We start from the raw sequence: 17,248 nt of genomic DNA, 5'->3' as shown, positions 1-17,248 counted from the left end.
TCTCACCCGGCAATCATGCCCGCCCTGGGCTTTCCTTCTTTACCAAGACACCACCAAAGTCCCCCTCCCCATCAGTATCGTGATCATCATCATCTTCATTGCCATCATTATATTCTGTTTTGAATAGTTTGAAATACTTCCCTCTCATCCCCTGAGAAGTAGCAGTGTTGGGCATTTCTGCCCTTAACTTCCTCCTGGAAGCAAGCCAGGTGTATCCTGCCCAGCAAATATGCAGGGCCATCATTTCAGAAAGAGGGAAGGAGAGTGCTTACTTTTACAAAAGCCACTTGAATATACTGGCTGGGCTTCGAGATTACTGATGAAATAGCTTAACATCACAGGTTAAATTTTATTTTGTTTTGTTTTCCAATTTGAGTAAAAAAAACCCCCAAACTCCCTATAACTCTTGTAGAGTCTATAGTTTTCCTACGTATGTAAACTTTAAGAGGGAAATTGTCCTGCTGTGTTGGACTAAATCTCTTTTATGCTCTGATGGCTTCCAACAAGTGGGATTACTGTGGGAATTCGATGAGATACTGCCAGTAGACTGTTTAATATAGGGTCTGCACACAATATGAGCTCAATTATTGTCCACTGTTGTTACTACTATTGCTGCTGCTACTATTATTATATTGGAATCTATCTCTTTGAAAGAAATTAGAAACATTCATCACCTAAAATCAGAGTTTTGCACTTTACCTTTGGAACGTGACAGTGACTTTTTCTACTCTTGACCCTTTGGGTATCTCCACATTCCAGTCATTGGAAAATGACTACACGTGGTTACTCTCATGCCTAGATCTTCATTCTGTGGGATATAGGACAAGTTTGGAACCCAGAGCACAGGGGTCTTTCAGGTGTGGCGAGTTACACTCTTTGCCTCACTCTCCTGGCTGTTCATGTGGTGGGGTTGGCAGTAGAGCGTGGAGCAATGCTTAGCAGTCAGATGAGAGCTTACTAAGAAGGGTTCATTGAGGACCCTTCTTATTAACCTCCCCACGGAGTTTGTGGAGGATTCTGGGAGCCTTTTGGAAGGAAGAGGTCATTGAAATATAAGACATTGTTGCTGGTGTTATCAACCATTGACTGAACAACCAGAGTCCTTTGCTCAGGTTCTAGAAGTTACACCAGGGGCTTTATGTCAATGCTTATTTCCAACTTATAAATAGCAAGAGCAGTGCAAAAATTATTTTGAAGCAAACTGGTTAGGAGATGATTTTGAAGAAGAAAACACTAGGAAAAAACAGAGTGATAAGTAACTGGTAAAAATCCTGCTAGACCAGGACTCTTCATTGTGGATACAGAGTGTCACTTTACCAAGTTACTAGGGTAACTAAGTTAAAACTTAATTCCTAAGGTAGAACGGATTCCCATTCAGCTTCTTTAAAGAGAAGTCTTGATAGCCAAAGGGAATCAGATAATTTGAGCAGTTTGCTTTGCTTTGGTGGTGAAAATGTCACACTAAGTTTGATTCAACTCAAATCTCTCAACACACTTTTTGGGAGCCTACTATATGCCAGGCAATCTGATTGCTCTGGGGAAACAGTAATCACAAGACATTTGTGTCTGTGTCCTCACAGAGCTTCCAGTTTAGGAATCAAGTCTATAGTCACATGATCAGTAAATCACTTAATTAGTCAATTGCAATTTTCCATGAAGGAAGACCATAGGCCACCTTGAAGAGTATAATACAGGGATTGACTTTACTTGGGGAGGTAAATGCCAGTCTCTGCTAAGGAAGGGGCATTTAATGGAATGGGACTCTCCAGAGACCCAGCAAAGGCAAAAGAGGGTTCAGGGTGAGTTAGGATTCCCAGCAACCTCCAGGGTTGTGGAGGACAGTAGAGGACAGTGTTTCAAGGAAGGGGCTGTATGCCATATCTAATATTTAGGTAAGTCAGAGAGAAGAGAGCTGCACATTAGTCATTGGACTATATGAAATAATTTTCCAAGCTTGGCACCGTTAATATTTGGGGGCTGGATAATTCTATGTCTTGGGTAGCTGTCCTGTGTGTTTTACGATGTTTAGCAGCATCCCTGGCCTCTACCCACTAGATCCCGGAAGCATTCCCCAGTTGTTATGAGCAAAAATGTTTCCAGACATTGCCAAATGTCCCCTGTGGGCCCAGATTGCCCCTGGTTGAGAATGACTACCCTCTGATTTGCATTTTGGCTTTAGCCTTCCTTTCTTTTGGATCTTCTCTTTTGGGGTCATCTTCTTCTAATCCATGTTCTCCCAAATTATTTTATGTATTGCTCTAAGCCCTTCTTCTTTCTGGCAACAGGTAAGGTAGAAAGAAATGAATGCCACAGACATGTGGTCACTGGTGTCAGGCACTGCTAGAACTGGGACAGCTAGAGGCCTGGGCACAGGCTGTTGGCTTTGGCAGCTGGGTGCTCGCCGGCAACCTATGAGAGGGGAGCAGGGGCGGAGGCCAAACTGCAAGGGATTAATGAGTGAGTGGGTGGTGAGGAAGCGGAGGTGGCAAACATAGAGGACTCTTTCAAGAGCACTAGGCAGTGACGGGAAGCAGAGTGATATAATGGTAGCCTGAGAAGGAAACAGCTTTTTTAAAATTAAAGGATAGCCAAGCTGGAGTTTGTCAAGGACAAGAAACCAGTGAGACAGAAGGAGTGAGCATGCTGGTTTACATGGCTAATCCGCAGAAGATAAGGGGTATAGATGAACCTGGGGAGGAGTGGGGGTGCTAATTCCTCTGAGAAAGGAGGGGTTGGAAAGAGAATCAAGGAAGTGACATGAAAATGCTGAAATAGAGGTGGTTAATAGAGGTTGAAGGGAGTTCATTTTGAATGACCTTGAACTTCTTGGTGAAGGAGCAAGTCATTTCCTTGAGAAGCCTGAGTGGACCGAGGAAATGGTTAGACAGACATGGAAATTGGGATTGACAAAGTTTCTTGATTTTAAGGAACAATTCCAAGCTTCCCCCACTTCAGATTTAAATGTAAAGATGCTTCTAAAACTCGATGTCTTCATTTAATGTGGAAGTGTATTTTTTCCTTGACAAGCTGTTATAAAAATATGTGCATCTTTCAATGGAAGAGGTGTTAGAATTAAGAAAATGTAACAGTCACCCAGGAGTCACAAAGGTCTCCTGGGGTATTAGAAACTCACAGTCAAGTCAATTGTTGCAGCCATGGTATTTACTTTAGGGACATCCCACAGCCTGGGAACCTGCACTGAGAAGACAGGATGACTGAGAATTGGAAAGGGGAGTAAATAGAAGTTATCAGTGCTTGCCCTGTGCTGGGGGCAACAAAAGGATTTTTCTCTCCTTTTCCCCCATGGGAAAGAAACTTAGCTCTATTAGGAATGGCCTATAATACGAGGGAGACTTTTTTTTTTTTTTTTTTTTTTGAGGTGGTGTTTCACTGTTGTTACCCAGGCTGGCACGATCTTGGTTCACTGCAACTTCCGCTTCCCAGGTTCAAGTGATTCACCTGCCTCAGCCTCCCGAGTAGCTGGGATTACAGGCACATGCCACCATGCCTGGCTAATTTTTTTATTTTTAGTAGAAATGGGGTTTCGCCATGTTGGCCAGGCTGGTCTCAAACTCCTGACCTCAGGTGATCCACCCGCCTCGGCCTCCCAAAGTGCTGGGATTACAGGCGTGAGCCACCACAGTCATGTGGGAGATTTTTTATGTTATTGCTCCTTCGACACTATCTTTGTCTCAGAAGGAAGAGTTTCTCTTGCTCTTTGTAATCTCACAGAGCTCAATATTAATTTCACTCTCTCTCTGCCTTCTGAATTAACCACGTTCTGAATTCCAGTGGCCTTTCTCAGCTCTATATCTGTTGGAGACTGTGTATTTTCGTTATTTTCAATTTGCTGCTATGTTCCTGCTGAATTAAAAAAAAATCACGATGTCCTTTATTATGTCACTTGGAAGGTAATTATAGTCAGTATGTTGTATTATGGAAATTATTGTTATTTAAGAAGTATTCTGGTTCATATCCTACTTTAGGCTATTATTTTACAAAGTCAAAAAATGGCTTATAGATATGAAATGAAGGCTGTTACCATGTTGTATATTTTTGAATATACAAATACATATAAAATATAGTATATCTGAAATATAGTGTATATATAAAATATAATATTTTTATAGTACATTATATATGTATATGTGTATTTCATATATATTTTGTATATATGAGAAACAAAAATCATAATTAGTTGTTTGGCAGAAAGACTAGGCAACCCAGTCTCTAAATCACACGTGGTACTGCTACGAATTTGGTGCAGTCATTATACAGTGTTATAGACCAAGAGAGTGGATGAAGCAGTAGCAAAAAAAAATCATGTCATATAAAGCAAACTTCAGTATATTCAGAAATCTGGCATAATTACCATGTTTTGCAAAAGCCAGTGCTCTCCAATTTATATAATACAAATGACAAGTAAATAAGTGATATTTATGCAAAGAACTACTTTTAGAATATTTTATATGATTCAGCCCAGAGAATTCCTTCATTCTCATGAATATAAATCCATGCCATTTGCAGAAAACATTTCTACCCTAGTGAACAAATGTAATTAAAACTTATATTGACTATCCTGAGGAATTAGGAAGCTCTGAAAGATTTTCTAAGTTGTTGAAGATTTGGAAGTGTTCAGCAGAAAATATTGTATTTTCATTTGACATTGATAAAGCAGATATTCTGTTATGTTCAGTTACTACAAACATACTAGTCTGAGGCAGGATAGGCTAGGATCTGCTACAATAACAAATTATCCCAAAGCTTCAATGGCTTAGAGCAACAAAGGCTTATTTCTGTTCCCCAAGGATACATTTCAATTGTAGATTGGCAGGAAGTTCTTCATAATACTTTAGAATTCAGAAATGCTTTTCCTAATGCCTCAGAGATTTAGGATGATTGGGTAGCCACTATTTCCAATATTGCTAGTTGCCATGTTAAAACAAAAGGGAAGGGGGAATGCTAGAGGGTCTTACACCAGGAATTAGATGGTGGCCCCTGGGTGACATGTCACTTTCATTCATTACTCAATAGGCAGAACTAGTCACATGGCTTCATGCAACCACAAGAGGGCCAGAAAGTTCAGTCCCACCATGTGACCAGAAGTCAGACAGCCAAAAACATTTGGGAGCAGCATTTTTGACAACCATAATATCATTCCCTGAAAGTTAAAAATAAGTATTGGTTTATTACGTTGCACAGAACATAGAATACTAAAAATAATTTGTCATGTTACTCCAAAATCACATGTGTAATTTTAAAATATCAGATAATAGGTGGGCAAAGTCTTCATAAATGGAAATGTACTGTACAAATTTCACAGTGTACATTTGTAGATACATATGTCAAATAATTAGGCATGGCATATAATTCTTTCCCAAAGTCTGACTTGAATCACAATTCTTTTCTTTCATCATGCCTTTCTCCTATGTTTGGTTAATTCATAGATAATGTCTAGCATACTTATCATACCTTACACCTAATTTTTACACTATTATGTAAAACATTGACTACATTTGAAAAGTTCCAAGTGATTTTGCAAAATTCCAGTGCTACTCAGGTCTAAAGTCACTTTCATGCTTTGGACATGGTTTTCTCATACCTATAAGAAGAAATGGAAAAATTTTAACTTGTCATGTTGCCATTATTAGTTATACTTCATGACCACAAATAAGCATTCATTTAAACAGCATTTTTTAAAATGCTGCCTACTTAGGTAGGCATTAGGGCACAGCTCATTTTTTGTATATATGTTATTTTAATACCTTCAGTATTGTTCATTTACTTCCTCCTGTTTTATTCTTTAAATACAAAGTTTAAAGTGCAAACTCATAGCTCCTAAAGAAATATATAGTTTACTGATTAGTCAGCATAGTTGGATATATCCAGGGAGTATCTATCTAAGAAGTAGAGTCCTTTCAAAAAAGTTCCCAGGGAAGGTATAGAAGGCGAAAATTTTCTGCTTATTATTAGTATTCAGCCAGATTTTTCTGCAATTGCAGTTAACCCCTTTGGTAAACTTTAATGAAAATTATAATGCATATATTTGGGTGTAATTTAAAGGAATATCCTAGCACATTTGCTTGCATAAAAAGGCTTGCAACTTCACTTACTCATGCTTTCACACTTTTTCAGAAATGTTTTTTTTTTGTTTGTTTTGCCTGTCATGTTTGCAATGCTAAATAAGTCTTTTTCTCAATAATGGTAAATATGTTTTTTAAAACTGAATGGCTCCTCTTCTCTCCTCCCTTTTTTTTTTATTTGTCTGACAGCGCTTCCCAACAGAGGACCATCTGATGATTCATAGGCACAAACATGAAATGACTTTGAAGTTTCCTTCAATAAAAACAGACAATATGTTATCAGGTAAGGAGCCATCAGGAAAAGAAGCTTTGAGTGATCAGATCCGTTCCATGCAAGGTACTTGTTCTTCTTTTGGTAGGCGAGTCCCACTGGTAAATTGTGCACCTTGAAAGTACACGTTTCTAAGGTATAGCAGAAATATAATCAGGTAATATTCACCCAAGTGATTGAAGAGCGGCAACTTCTCATTTTCCAGAATGTGAAATATTTATTACTATGCAACTTGGCTCTATATAAGTTATTTTAAAAATTACATACCTGGTTGGGCGCTATGGCTCACACCTGTAATCCCAGCAGTTTGGGAGGCTGAGGTGGGTGGATCACTTGAGGTCAGGAGTTCAAGTGAGACCAGCCTGGTCAACATGGTGAAACCCCATCTCTACAAAAAATACAAAAATTAGCCAGGCATGGTGGGATGCACCTGTAATCCCAGCTACTCGGGAGGCTGAGGCACAAGAATCGCTTGAACCCGGGAGGTGGAGGTTGCAGTGAGCTGAGATCAGGCCACTGCACTCCAGCCTGGGCAACACAGCAAGACTCCATCTCAAAAAAAAAAAAAAATTACATACCTGTAATCACACTCAAGCAACAAATGTTAATTGGGCATCTATGCACACTGCACTGTTCTGTGAGCCATGGGAAATGCAAAGATTGATATGCTTCCTGTCCTCAAGGATATCACAATATAGCATGCATATGAAAACTTAGCTAAAATAGAGGATCATCCATGACATATACAAATGAGTATTTTAAGGAAAAGGTGCTATGCAACTTTGGTAGAATGAGCTCTCTTTTTGGATTGAGATGGTCAGTGAAGGTGTCCTTAGGAAATAATACCTGCCTCGTATGTGGGAGATTAAATGAGAGAATGTATGGAAACGGCAAGTGCTCATCAAATGTGAGCAGAAATAAATAATACCAATAATCCATCAGCTAATTGTGATTTCTTCTAATTTTGAGAGTAGTATGGTAAATTAGAAAAAGTGCAGGGACAGGAGTGAGGAACCTGAACTCTATCCTGGGCTTTGCCTCACCTGGCCATGACCTTGAGCTACTTATTGAACCTTTTTGGGCTTCAGTTTCTTTTCCCAAAAAATGAGAATGATTGTATCTGCCAAGCCTGTTTCACAGGCTTATTGTGGAGATTCAATGAATGAACGTAAGGAAAAGTGCTGCATAAATCCTAGCAGGATAATCAAATAGTTTCCTGTTACTCTTCTTAGGCTAGAAATTTTTCACCTTAGCCCTTCTCTCCTTAGCACACCTATGGATATGTTTTAAACGTATTAGAAGAGAAACAAACTGTACTGCCAGGCCTAGCTCATGTAATTTAGTGTTTCTATGTTACTTTAATTTTAAAAGTGCATTGTTATTACAATTTTTTAAAATTCTTTTTAAAAAAAATTATTTTAAGTTCTGGGAAACGTGTAGGACATCACTATTACCAATAATCCTCTACGAGTTTTGTCAGACAGGTTATTATAACCCATTGTTACTGACAGAGGAGAAAGGGCACAGGTGATGGAGCTTCTGTCCCAGGCTCAGAACACAGGGAAAAGATGAGGGCCCTTGATCCTGCAATCCTAACCCACTGACCCGCACATGGCTACTGCATCATCAGACTTTGCCACTTTATAGACACAGTCAAATTCTCCCAGTACCCCCGGTGTCAGAGCCATCCACACATCCAGTGACTTGTTGATAGTGCCAATGTGCTCTGGCTTGGAAGACTCCGAGTTCAAAGGCAGCCTCTGCCCTTCTCTTCACCCACCACTTGCCACCTCTCAGCCTTTGTTCGTTGTTGTTTTTCTATGAGCTTGCTCTTTAAAAATTGTTTGTTCTTTCTTTAAGTCTACAAACAGAAATGGAGAAACTCAAATTCATAAGAATTATAACAGCCTAGAAGGATTAGGAAGGATGGCCTATTCTTTTGTTTTGTATCCGTTATGTTCTGTAGAGTCCCTGTAGTATAACTTAATGGTTCATCAGTGAGCATAGATACGCAAGTAGCAAGCTTGTAGACTCTGCAATTCCCAATATTTAAATTAAAAAGTTCTCCCTTTATTTTTCCCAAATTGGATCCCTCAAATAGGTTGCCTGGTGGTAAAGGAGTGGGAGGTGAGTTTAGGGAATGATGATTATGTAGAGAGATTACTACTATAGTGTAAGTACCAGAGCAGTCTTTCAGGCAGGCTGCCAGGATGGTCCTCTAAGGAGCCCCATCTGAAGGTCTGAGAAAGAGCAGCTGAAGATGTGTGAACACTGAAATGAAGCATTTTTCTATATAGTGCCTAAAGCAGGTTTTTTTGGTTAATCTCTTGCAGCTTTGCAATTGTTCTTACCGGATCCTTATTAATTTGAGGCTGTTGCTGCCAATCACTGGCAGTGCCAGGTGGAAAATTATTTGGAGAAAAGTAACTCTAATTTTTATTATGTCAAATTTAGAATGAGAAAATGAAGAGAGAAATAAATATGAGGAAAAACAGCATGAGTAATATATTGACATATTTTCTTTTGCTTTCTCATGGTTTATGTTGAGGTTGGTGTGAGGCCATTTAATACTCCTAATGAAATGAAGTGCTAAATTTTAAAACTTGCTACCCACTTTGCATGTTCTTAGTTTCATAGAATTTTCTTACTGGAAGGGAATGCAGAGCTATACAGTCTGGATGAATTTCTTTGCACTTAGGGAACTCGATGTAATATACCAACATTGTCCATCCTGAATTATAATAGGCTATTGTGTTGGGCATTTTTACTTTGTTATTTTTTAATTTTTTGCCTAGGAAATCCTTCAATGTTTATTTTTCTCAAGCCTCATTTTCCATAATGCTAATTGTGGCATATTGGATTATGATTACACATATGACAAGATTTTACTTGACTGTTGCTTGATTTAAATTTGATTTATTAAAAGCTTCAGAGTATATTTTTATTAAAACTATGTTCATAGGCCAAATTAGTTTGTAATTGTATTTTGTCATACTGTCCATGATGAGTTTTAGTATCTTATGAGTTTGAAAATTAGTTCCTCTTTTATTTTATGTGTTTATGTGATATTAGAATACTTTTTTTTCTTAAAAGATTGCTAGAACTCACACTAAAGCCTTCTGGTCCTGGAAAAGAAACAAACATGCTCATTAAAATTTTATTTACCTTATCATATTTTGTGGCCTCTCATGAAGATGAATGATTTTATATGACTTGCAATATAGTAACAATGATAATAAAAATAATGTAAATCAGAACATCAGGGCAAAAATCTTCAAGTTCCTCCTGGACTATTTTTTCAAGCAATATTCAATTACACATTTTATTTCAGATGAGTTGAGGCTTGTCATATTTTAAGAAGATAAAATATAATAGATATTTATATGACAAACTTCAGAATATCTGGTTAACCTTTATTTTGGAAAATTTTGGAAAATCACCTTATGCTTAATTAGTTGTAAATATTGTAGTTGGGGAAGGCATTAATATGTCACAGATATACTCTAAGTTTCCAACAGGTTGAAAGATCAGAAATAATTTCACAGCTTTGTCATAAGGTCCATTTCATTTAGGCCAGGTAGAGTCACTCCTAAAAAGTGATTGTAAATGATTTTTGACATGCCATCAGGTAGGGTATTAAAAGTGACAGTCTCTGTGTTTTAGTAGAATAAGCCCTATCTTCTGGATAGACAGTAAACATAAACCCCTTATTCAAAGGGACAGAGTAGAGACACAAATGGAGATGACAGTGTTGGACTTTGAGAGTAAAGACTTGCACAACCCTTCGCCTGGGTCCTCCCATCTTTATTTGGTCCACGTGATGTATTTCTAGAGTCCTAATGTGATGATGGATGTGAATTGTTCCCTTCAGCTGTTCTCTTTGTGAAGAAGGATAATTTCATAGTAAGGGAAGTCGTGATGTAGAAGGTTTTTGAGTGCCAAGTTTGAAGTGGGAATGTGTAGAGGACAATGCACATCCACAGGCAGCTTTCAAAATTACCAGCTATTATGTTATGCAATGTTTGGTTTGAAAATCATGATCAAATTTCAGTATAGTGGTAAAGAGGGTGGTGTTTGAGTCTACTTCCCTGGTACTATGGGTAGGTACCTAGGAATTTCCAAATCTTGTCTTGTTAAATGTCCCCACCCTGAGTTCTTTATAGAGTTCCTGGGTTCTGTGCGGGGCCGGGTGCGGGGAAAGACCCAGAATGAGAATCAAAGTGCAATCTTATTTATAGCTGAACAAACAAATAATATTCCAAATGAGAATTCCTATTAAAACAAAAACTCAAATGGAGCACATGACTTTTTCTCCATCTCCACTGTAAATCTTGATACCAGCAAGTTCAATCTTTCCTGTGGAGAAAGATTGAGACAGCCCTCCAAGGTAGGGCTGTGTGTGCACATGTGTCCTCTCATGCGTCCACACGTGTGTGTGCGTGTGACCTAGAAGATGATAGATTGTGTTGCCTTCAGGGAGAGGGGAAGATAAAGTTCAAGGGTGTTGTGGATCTTTCCCACAAGGTAAAACCCAATTGACAGACATCTCAGGTGGGAAGCGTAAGATAAGAAAGACACACGTAACTGTGTGTCTTTTGTTTTCTTTTGTTTTGAGATGGAGTTTCTCTCTTGTTGCCCAGGCTGGAGTGCAATGGCGCTATCTCAGCTCACTGCAACCTCTGCCTCCTGGGTTCAAGTGATTTTCCTGCCTCAGCCTCCTGAGTAGCTGGGGTTAGAGGCATGCACCACCACACCCGGCTAATTTTGCATTTTTAGTAGAAACAGGGTTTCTCAATGTTTGTTAGGCTGGTCTTGAACTCCCAACCTCAGGTGATCTGCCCTGCTTGGCCTCCCAAAGTGCTGGGATTATAGGCGTGAGCCACAGCACCTGGCCAACTGTGTGTCTTTTAAATGCCTCAGTAGCCTACCCGCTGACATCCTGGCCCAGCTAATGCTACAGGCAACTGGTCTGTGCTTGGAAGGAGGTTAGGGCAGGCACCGGTCAAGGCGTAGGAAGAGGGGCTGAAGTTACCCTTCTACCGCCATGTGATTCGTTCATTCAGCAAACACTCATTGAGTGCCTACAATAAGTGTTAATTGCTGCATTGAACAAGGCAGGTGAGGTCTCCTTTTTCATGAAACTTACTACTCAAGTGGGGTGCAGAGGAAGAGAGATAATAAATAACAGCAAAAAACTCAGATAAGTAAATAAGTATCAGTTAGTGACAAGTGCTATGATGAAGATAAAACATGATTGTGATAGCAAGTGGTCAGCAGGAAAGGGGGTCAGGAAAGGCCTCTGGGTAATTTAGACTCAGGGGTCCTTTCTCCCTGACCCCTGAATGTGGTGGGACTGGATGTGGGTAAGACCACAAGACCAAGTGTGGCACAGCTGACTATATCTCGAGCTGACACTGAAGAAAGGCAGGAAACACTGGCTTCTTCATTCCATCTTCCTTCATTCATCAGGTTCTCAGGACTCACCATTTGATAGGGAGCATCTAACATAAATGACAGTATAGTCCTTCAGAACCCGACTGTGTCCCGGGATTAAGTCTAGAATCAGGGCCCAGCTCTAGCTCCAGGCTCTAAACCTAATTCTCACCATGGAGAAAGCAAGAAAGTAATTCAGGGAAGTAAAACATTTGTTCCCAAGAGGCTAATCGTGATCCAATCACAGAACCCAAATCCACTGCTCATGGTTCTTTGCCACAAGAGTCTACTTAATAATCCCTGGCCATTTTAAGGGGGAAGCCAGAGGGAAGATGGCATATCTCACTCCAAATTCTTTTTAGAATGAGTTAGGATATTGTAAAAACTGAGTAAATAAATCACACGCGCGTGTGTGCACACACACACACACACACGCGACCCATACTTACCTCTTCTTCTTGGCAATTCCATTGATAGTAAAGGTATATAGTAACTTCCCACTGTGTGAATTAATTGGATCTTTATGGAGCAGAGGGTGGGGGAGATGGCTTGCACCAGAGGGCAGCATGGTAATAATACTAGCTACCATTTATTGCCTTCCCTTTTACCAGTCATTGAGCCCTGTGCTTTACATACATTAGGTCATTCAATCCTTACCACTTTTTTTTTTTCATATGAGGAAACAAGATCAAAGGAATAAGTAGTTTGCTCAAAGTCCATATATGTCTGTAATTTTCTTACCATACACCTAGATGTGTGAGCTATACACACTAAGAACACATTTTGGTCTCAGTTGTATGTTTGGATATAAATCTCTGAACTACTTTTTCTTATATTATTGGTATCTCTTTAATAGTTATCCAATGGAGAAAATAATCAAAAGTTTTTAGGAGATTCTTCTAACACATAAGCATTGCAAAGAACAAAGAGTTGTGGTTTAAAATCAGATTGTCTCATCCATTGTGACAAATAGAATGTAAGTGGTACTGGCATTTATAGGAATTGTTCGTTTCTTGTCCATGTTCTTAGCTGGTCAAGCAAAATGGAATTTTGAATAATTCCCCTGAATCCTTTGGAGGCCTTGCTCTGTAGTATTCTTTTTTTATATGAAAAGCTTGCTTGCAGTCTTTGTTCTACCTGGAAACCAGTCCCCTTTGACTAAGAGTACAGGAGAACTCAGGCAATCAGGGACTCAGTGGAAAGTTAAGCATTAGCTTCTGCTATTTAGGGCAATTTTTGATAATAAAATCACCTTGGGTCCCCTAGTTCACTCAGCCAGCAGACTTGATCTCTTGGTGTTAATAACCCTTCTTACTAGCTTAGCCTCAGTAAAGCAAATTGAAATTGTGGCTTGATTGCAGTTGGAACACTTGGGGTAGCTCATGGTTGATCGTGAGTAGGTGTAGAATATAAAATTGGTTACTTTAAATCTAAAATGGTGTATTTTGGAGCTAGTTAAGCATGTGTTGTAAGAGACACCTTTGTCAGAGCATTGTCTAATGGACTCACAGGCACTTGCAAGAGCATCTAGTCCAACAGTTATCTATCTTGGCAATGAATGGATGCCAGCATATGAGTCAAGAGTGTGAGAGGGTGTTCCATCTCCCGACTGACCTGGATCACCCTGGCCAGGATGTTTTTTAAGCATTCCACATCTATTGCTTAAAAACCAGGTTTGCCTTGGTTTGTCCCATTGTAGCACTGCCTTTCAGGACAGATGCAGGGAAATAGTAACATCAGTGTTACTGAGAGACTCCTATTATATATTCACACTCAATCAAAGGCACATTTATTGCAAAGAAGTCTAAAGTTCCATGGAATTCTGTGAGTTGTTATTGATTGTCGCTCTTACAAAGGATTATGTATATTAAAATTCATTTAATGTAAATTATCCTAAATTAGGACTCTATTAAAATTTAGATGGGGACTAAGTTGGAGTATTTTAAAGAAACCATTTGCTGAAATATTTATGAGATAAATGTAACCAATAAAATCATATCAAAAGTACCTAAGAAAAGTACCTTTTTAGATAACTCTAACTCTTACTAAAATAGATATACTAATTCCAATATTTTTCTCCATTGATTTGAATGGCCCTCTTGAGGAATTCCATTAGCCCACACTTTTGTTTGGTTGAATCTGAGTCATGCAAATAATAAAAATGCATCGCCTTTAAAGAATATCCTGTAATTACATGGCCGCTAATTCAAAATAACCTTTATTGTAACTAATGAGGCCTTTTACAGTATTACTAGCCACTATCAGTTTCATACCATATGATGTAACATTATTTTCACAGTCCTTTAGTAATACCATAGTTGAGAATATCAGACCAATAGGAAAGAACATTTTGCTTAGGAAGTTAATATTCTTTTCTGGTATATGATGGGGACCCTGCATTTTCATTTCTTTTCTTTTTTGAATTGGTGATTTGTCATTTTGACTTTTTTAACCATTGAGAAAAATGAAACAGAAAAACACATAATTCAAATGCAGCTTGGAAAGGGAGTAAGGTAGCAATCTATTATTAAATGTAGAGCAGACTAAATGCTTTTTAAGAGAAGAATCAGATTTCAGAATTTAGCATTTTCCTTGTCATTTAGTTGTATGTTGGAATAATTGCACTTGGTGGGCTGAAGCTGCTGGTGCTAGGCAGACTATGTACCGATAGGAAGCGCTGAGAGTCGCATATGCATTTAGCTGTATGCTTGTCTGCCCAGCTAATAATGTGACTGATCAGGTCATTCCTAATTCATAAGGCCAAGTTTGTAGCACTTTGCTGGATCAACGCACAAGTAGTCTCAGCAGGGCAAGTATCCTGTACCTACCAATTTACAGAGGCAGTGATTCCATGATTTGGAAATTGTGTCATATAATTTGATTGGTAATTGATAATCCTAACAACTTTTGGTTCTTTTGAAATATTCTGGAATCATTCACATCACTCACCAATGGAACTGCATTGCAATCCTACTGACTCTCTCCTATCTTACAGGAACAGTTTTGCAATTAAAACACCTGAGAAAACATCACATAAGATAATGGAAATATTAGACTTCCCATGATCAGTGGGAATTGAGTTTGCCAGTTTTTAATCTTCCTTTTATCCCTTTATGCTTCTTTGCTGGAGATTTAGAAGTTGAGGGCCATGATTCATAGAGAGGTAAAGAGAACAGTCATCCTAGCAGCCTCTCTCAGGCTCCTGAACTCCGAGATGAGGTCATGAGATGGTCCATGAAATTGAATTCAAGCTGGCATGTGAGAGCCCAAGCCCCAAGCAAAGTTGAGCGATGTTTTCTGTCTGCTCTTAAAAATATTATTCCCAGATACCAGTATACACCTACACACACGAACAAAGGAGGCTGCGGGAGGATGGCACAGGCATGGGATTGACACAGTCCAGCATCAGCAGTCTTTTCAGCCACGGAGAAATGAAAGCTCTGGGGCCAGGGGAGCCACAGGCAGCAAAGACAACTGCTTCCCTCCCACCCCCAGAGCAGAAGGACCAGAAAAAGGTCCCAGGGCTGTTACCAAATGTGATTTTCTTTGCTGTAGGATATAGTTAGAGAAAAGCAAAGTTGATATCCACATTTGGAATAGATAAGGCACACTGTCCCAAATTTTTATTTCATTTTCTTTATGTGAGTGAGCTATTCTTTCCAGTTACAACAAGAACCAGAAAATGGGGCTTAACTTTTGTTTTAACATTTATAAGAATTAATACAAGGTCTCTTGTTATCTTTGATCTCACATGGTACCAGTTCCAAGTAAGCCAGAAAATGTGCAGATGTTAAAAAAAGGGGGCAGCTAAATCTATCAACACACGAATGCCTTGTCAAATAACCATTTCTGCTGAAATTAGAACTGAAGATGGTGGGCAATATCCATGGCCAAAAATTAAAATTCTTGCAAATCACACCTTCTTTAGAGCCAAGAGCAGGCACCAGTCAGCTCTAGCACCAGTGATTTCTAGATCCTAAATAATAATGGCGGATACTCTGTTGGTGGATGCTCATTGAGTAGGGATAGGAGGCCCTTGGGGGGTTTACAGGAATTGGTTTCAATAAGAACTCAAAGCCAAGACGATTTTTTCAGGCCTTCCACCTTCCACTCACTGTTCTTTAGTGCTTCAACTACAGTGAGGACCATCTGAATGAGAGAAGGGAATAACCCCAATCTCAAACCAAACTAAAAACAAGTAACTTTTGAGTTTGAGAATTGAAAGTTTTTTTGTGTGTGTTATTGCTTTTGTAAATTTGAAGTGGTACTGCATAAACACCTGTGTGTTACCCTCTCCAGAGAGTCTGCAAAGAGCACACCAGGTTCCCAGGAGACCCAAGCACCAGGGCAAATGCGAGAAGGAACTCTTACCCACTTCTCTCACTGTCTCACATATCCTTGGGGATTTCTTTGACAAGAAAGATTGGCACCAAAAGGAGTTTTAAAAAACCTCCTTTGCAACATTTGTCATATTTTGGTGTTTGGTTCCCTTGCTGAGTTGGTTTGCTGAAAGAAAGGAGTGCCTTTGCATGGAATCACTGCCTCTGTAAATTGGTAGGTATGGGATACTTGCCTTGCTGAGACTACTTGTGGATCGATCCAGCAGAGTGCTACAAATGTGGCCTTATGAATTAGGAATTACCCCATCAGTCACATTATCTGGCCTGGGGCAGGTCTCATTTTTTTCATATGTAAAAGAGGAAAAATAATTTTTACATAATATGGTTGGTGGAAACACTAATTAGATGCTGTGTGCAAAGCACTTAGCATCATGCCTAGCATGATGTAAGCACCCAATAAATGGAAGAATATGTGCTCATGCACGTGTGCACACACACACGCAGACACATGCACACATGCACACACACATGTGCACACACATGCAAACACACACACCCTTTTATTTTCACTCTCAGACCTTGTCTATACACCTTCTATTCAGAAAACTTCTTTATCTGTATAGCCAGCCCTTGCCTCTGACCTATTAGTATCAAACTTCCAGCTGTTACTTTTGTTCCCATTTCACTATCCTTTAAACAGTCACATATTTCTTTGGCCTATGAACAGTGACTTTTAAAGCTAACCCATTATGATGGTGATTTTAGGATTTATAGGATCATATAACTTTAGAAATTTTTTTGAAAGATGAGGAATATGAAGTCCAGAGAATATAGGTAAATTCCCCCATATTACAGCATTCTCAAATCTAGATTTCTGGGTTGTCAAAATTGTCTTCTGCATACACAACAGAGCCCTTTGGATCAGGGAGGGCAAAGCACATTTAGATAAAGAAGGGATTGTGTCTGAAGGTAAGAGAGGACTTAGGAGTGATAAGATGGTTGCAAATTGTGTGACCTTGTACAAGGAAGCTTGTTTCTTCATTTATAAAATAGTATCAACACTTGCTACCTCATAGAATCATGCAAGATCTAGATTCTAGACAATGTGGGTGAAAATGTTT

The 17,248-nt window shown here is 39.1% G+C and overlaps 1 protein-coding gene across 5 annotated transcripts in view; it reads left to right on the top strand.

Annotated features, from left to right (window-relative positions):
* CREB5 (cAMP responsive element binding protein 5) overlaps positions 1 to 17,248 on the top strand; it is a 561,911-nt gene that overhangs the window by 210,307 nt on the left and 334,356 nt on the right. For 4 of the 5 annotated variants that reach the window (XM_011972242.1, XM_011972239.1, XM_011972241.1 and 1 more), the window contains one exon: positions 6,273 to 6,366. In XM_011972242.1, coding sequence (XP_011827632.1) covers positions 6,297 to 6,366 — 70 coding nt within the window. In that variant the 5' untranslated portion in view covers positions 6,273 to 6,296. Of the gene's footprint in view, positions 1 to 2,501; positions 2,635 to 6,272; positions 6,367 to 17,248 lie in introns of those variants that run through there. The other variant, XM_011972243.1, reaches the window with a different exon arrangement.

This window comes from Mandrillus leucophaeus, unplaced genomic scaffold (assembly GCF_000951045.1).
Source record: "Mandrillus leucophaeus isolate KB7577 unplaced genomic scaffold, Mleu.le_1.0 Scaffold128, whole genome shotgun sequence".
NCBI lineage: Eukaryota > Metazoa > Chordata > Mammalia > Primates > Cercopithecidae > Mandrillus > Mandrillus leucophaeus.
This window is presented reverse-complemented; position numbering and strand designations above follow the sequence as displayed.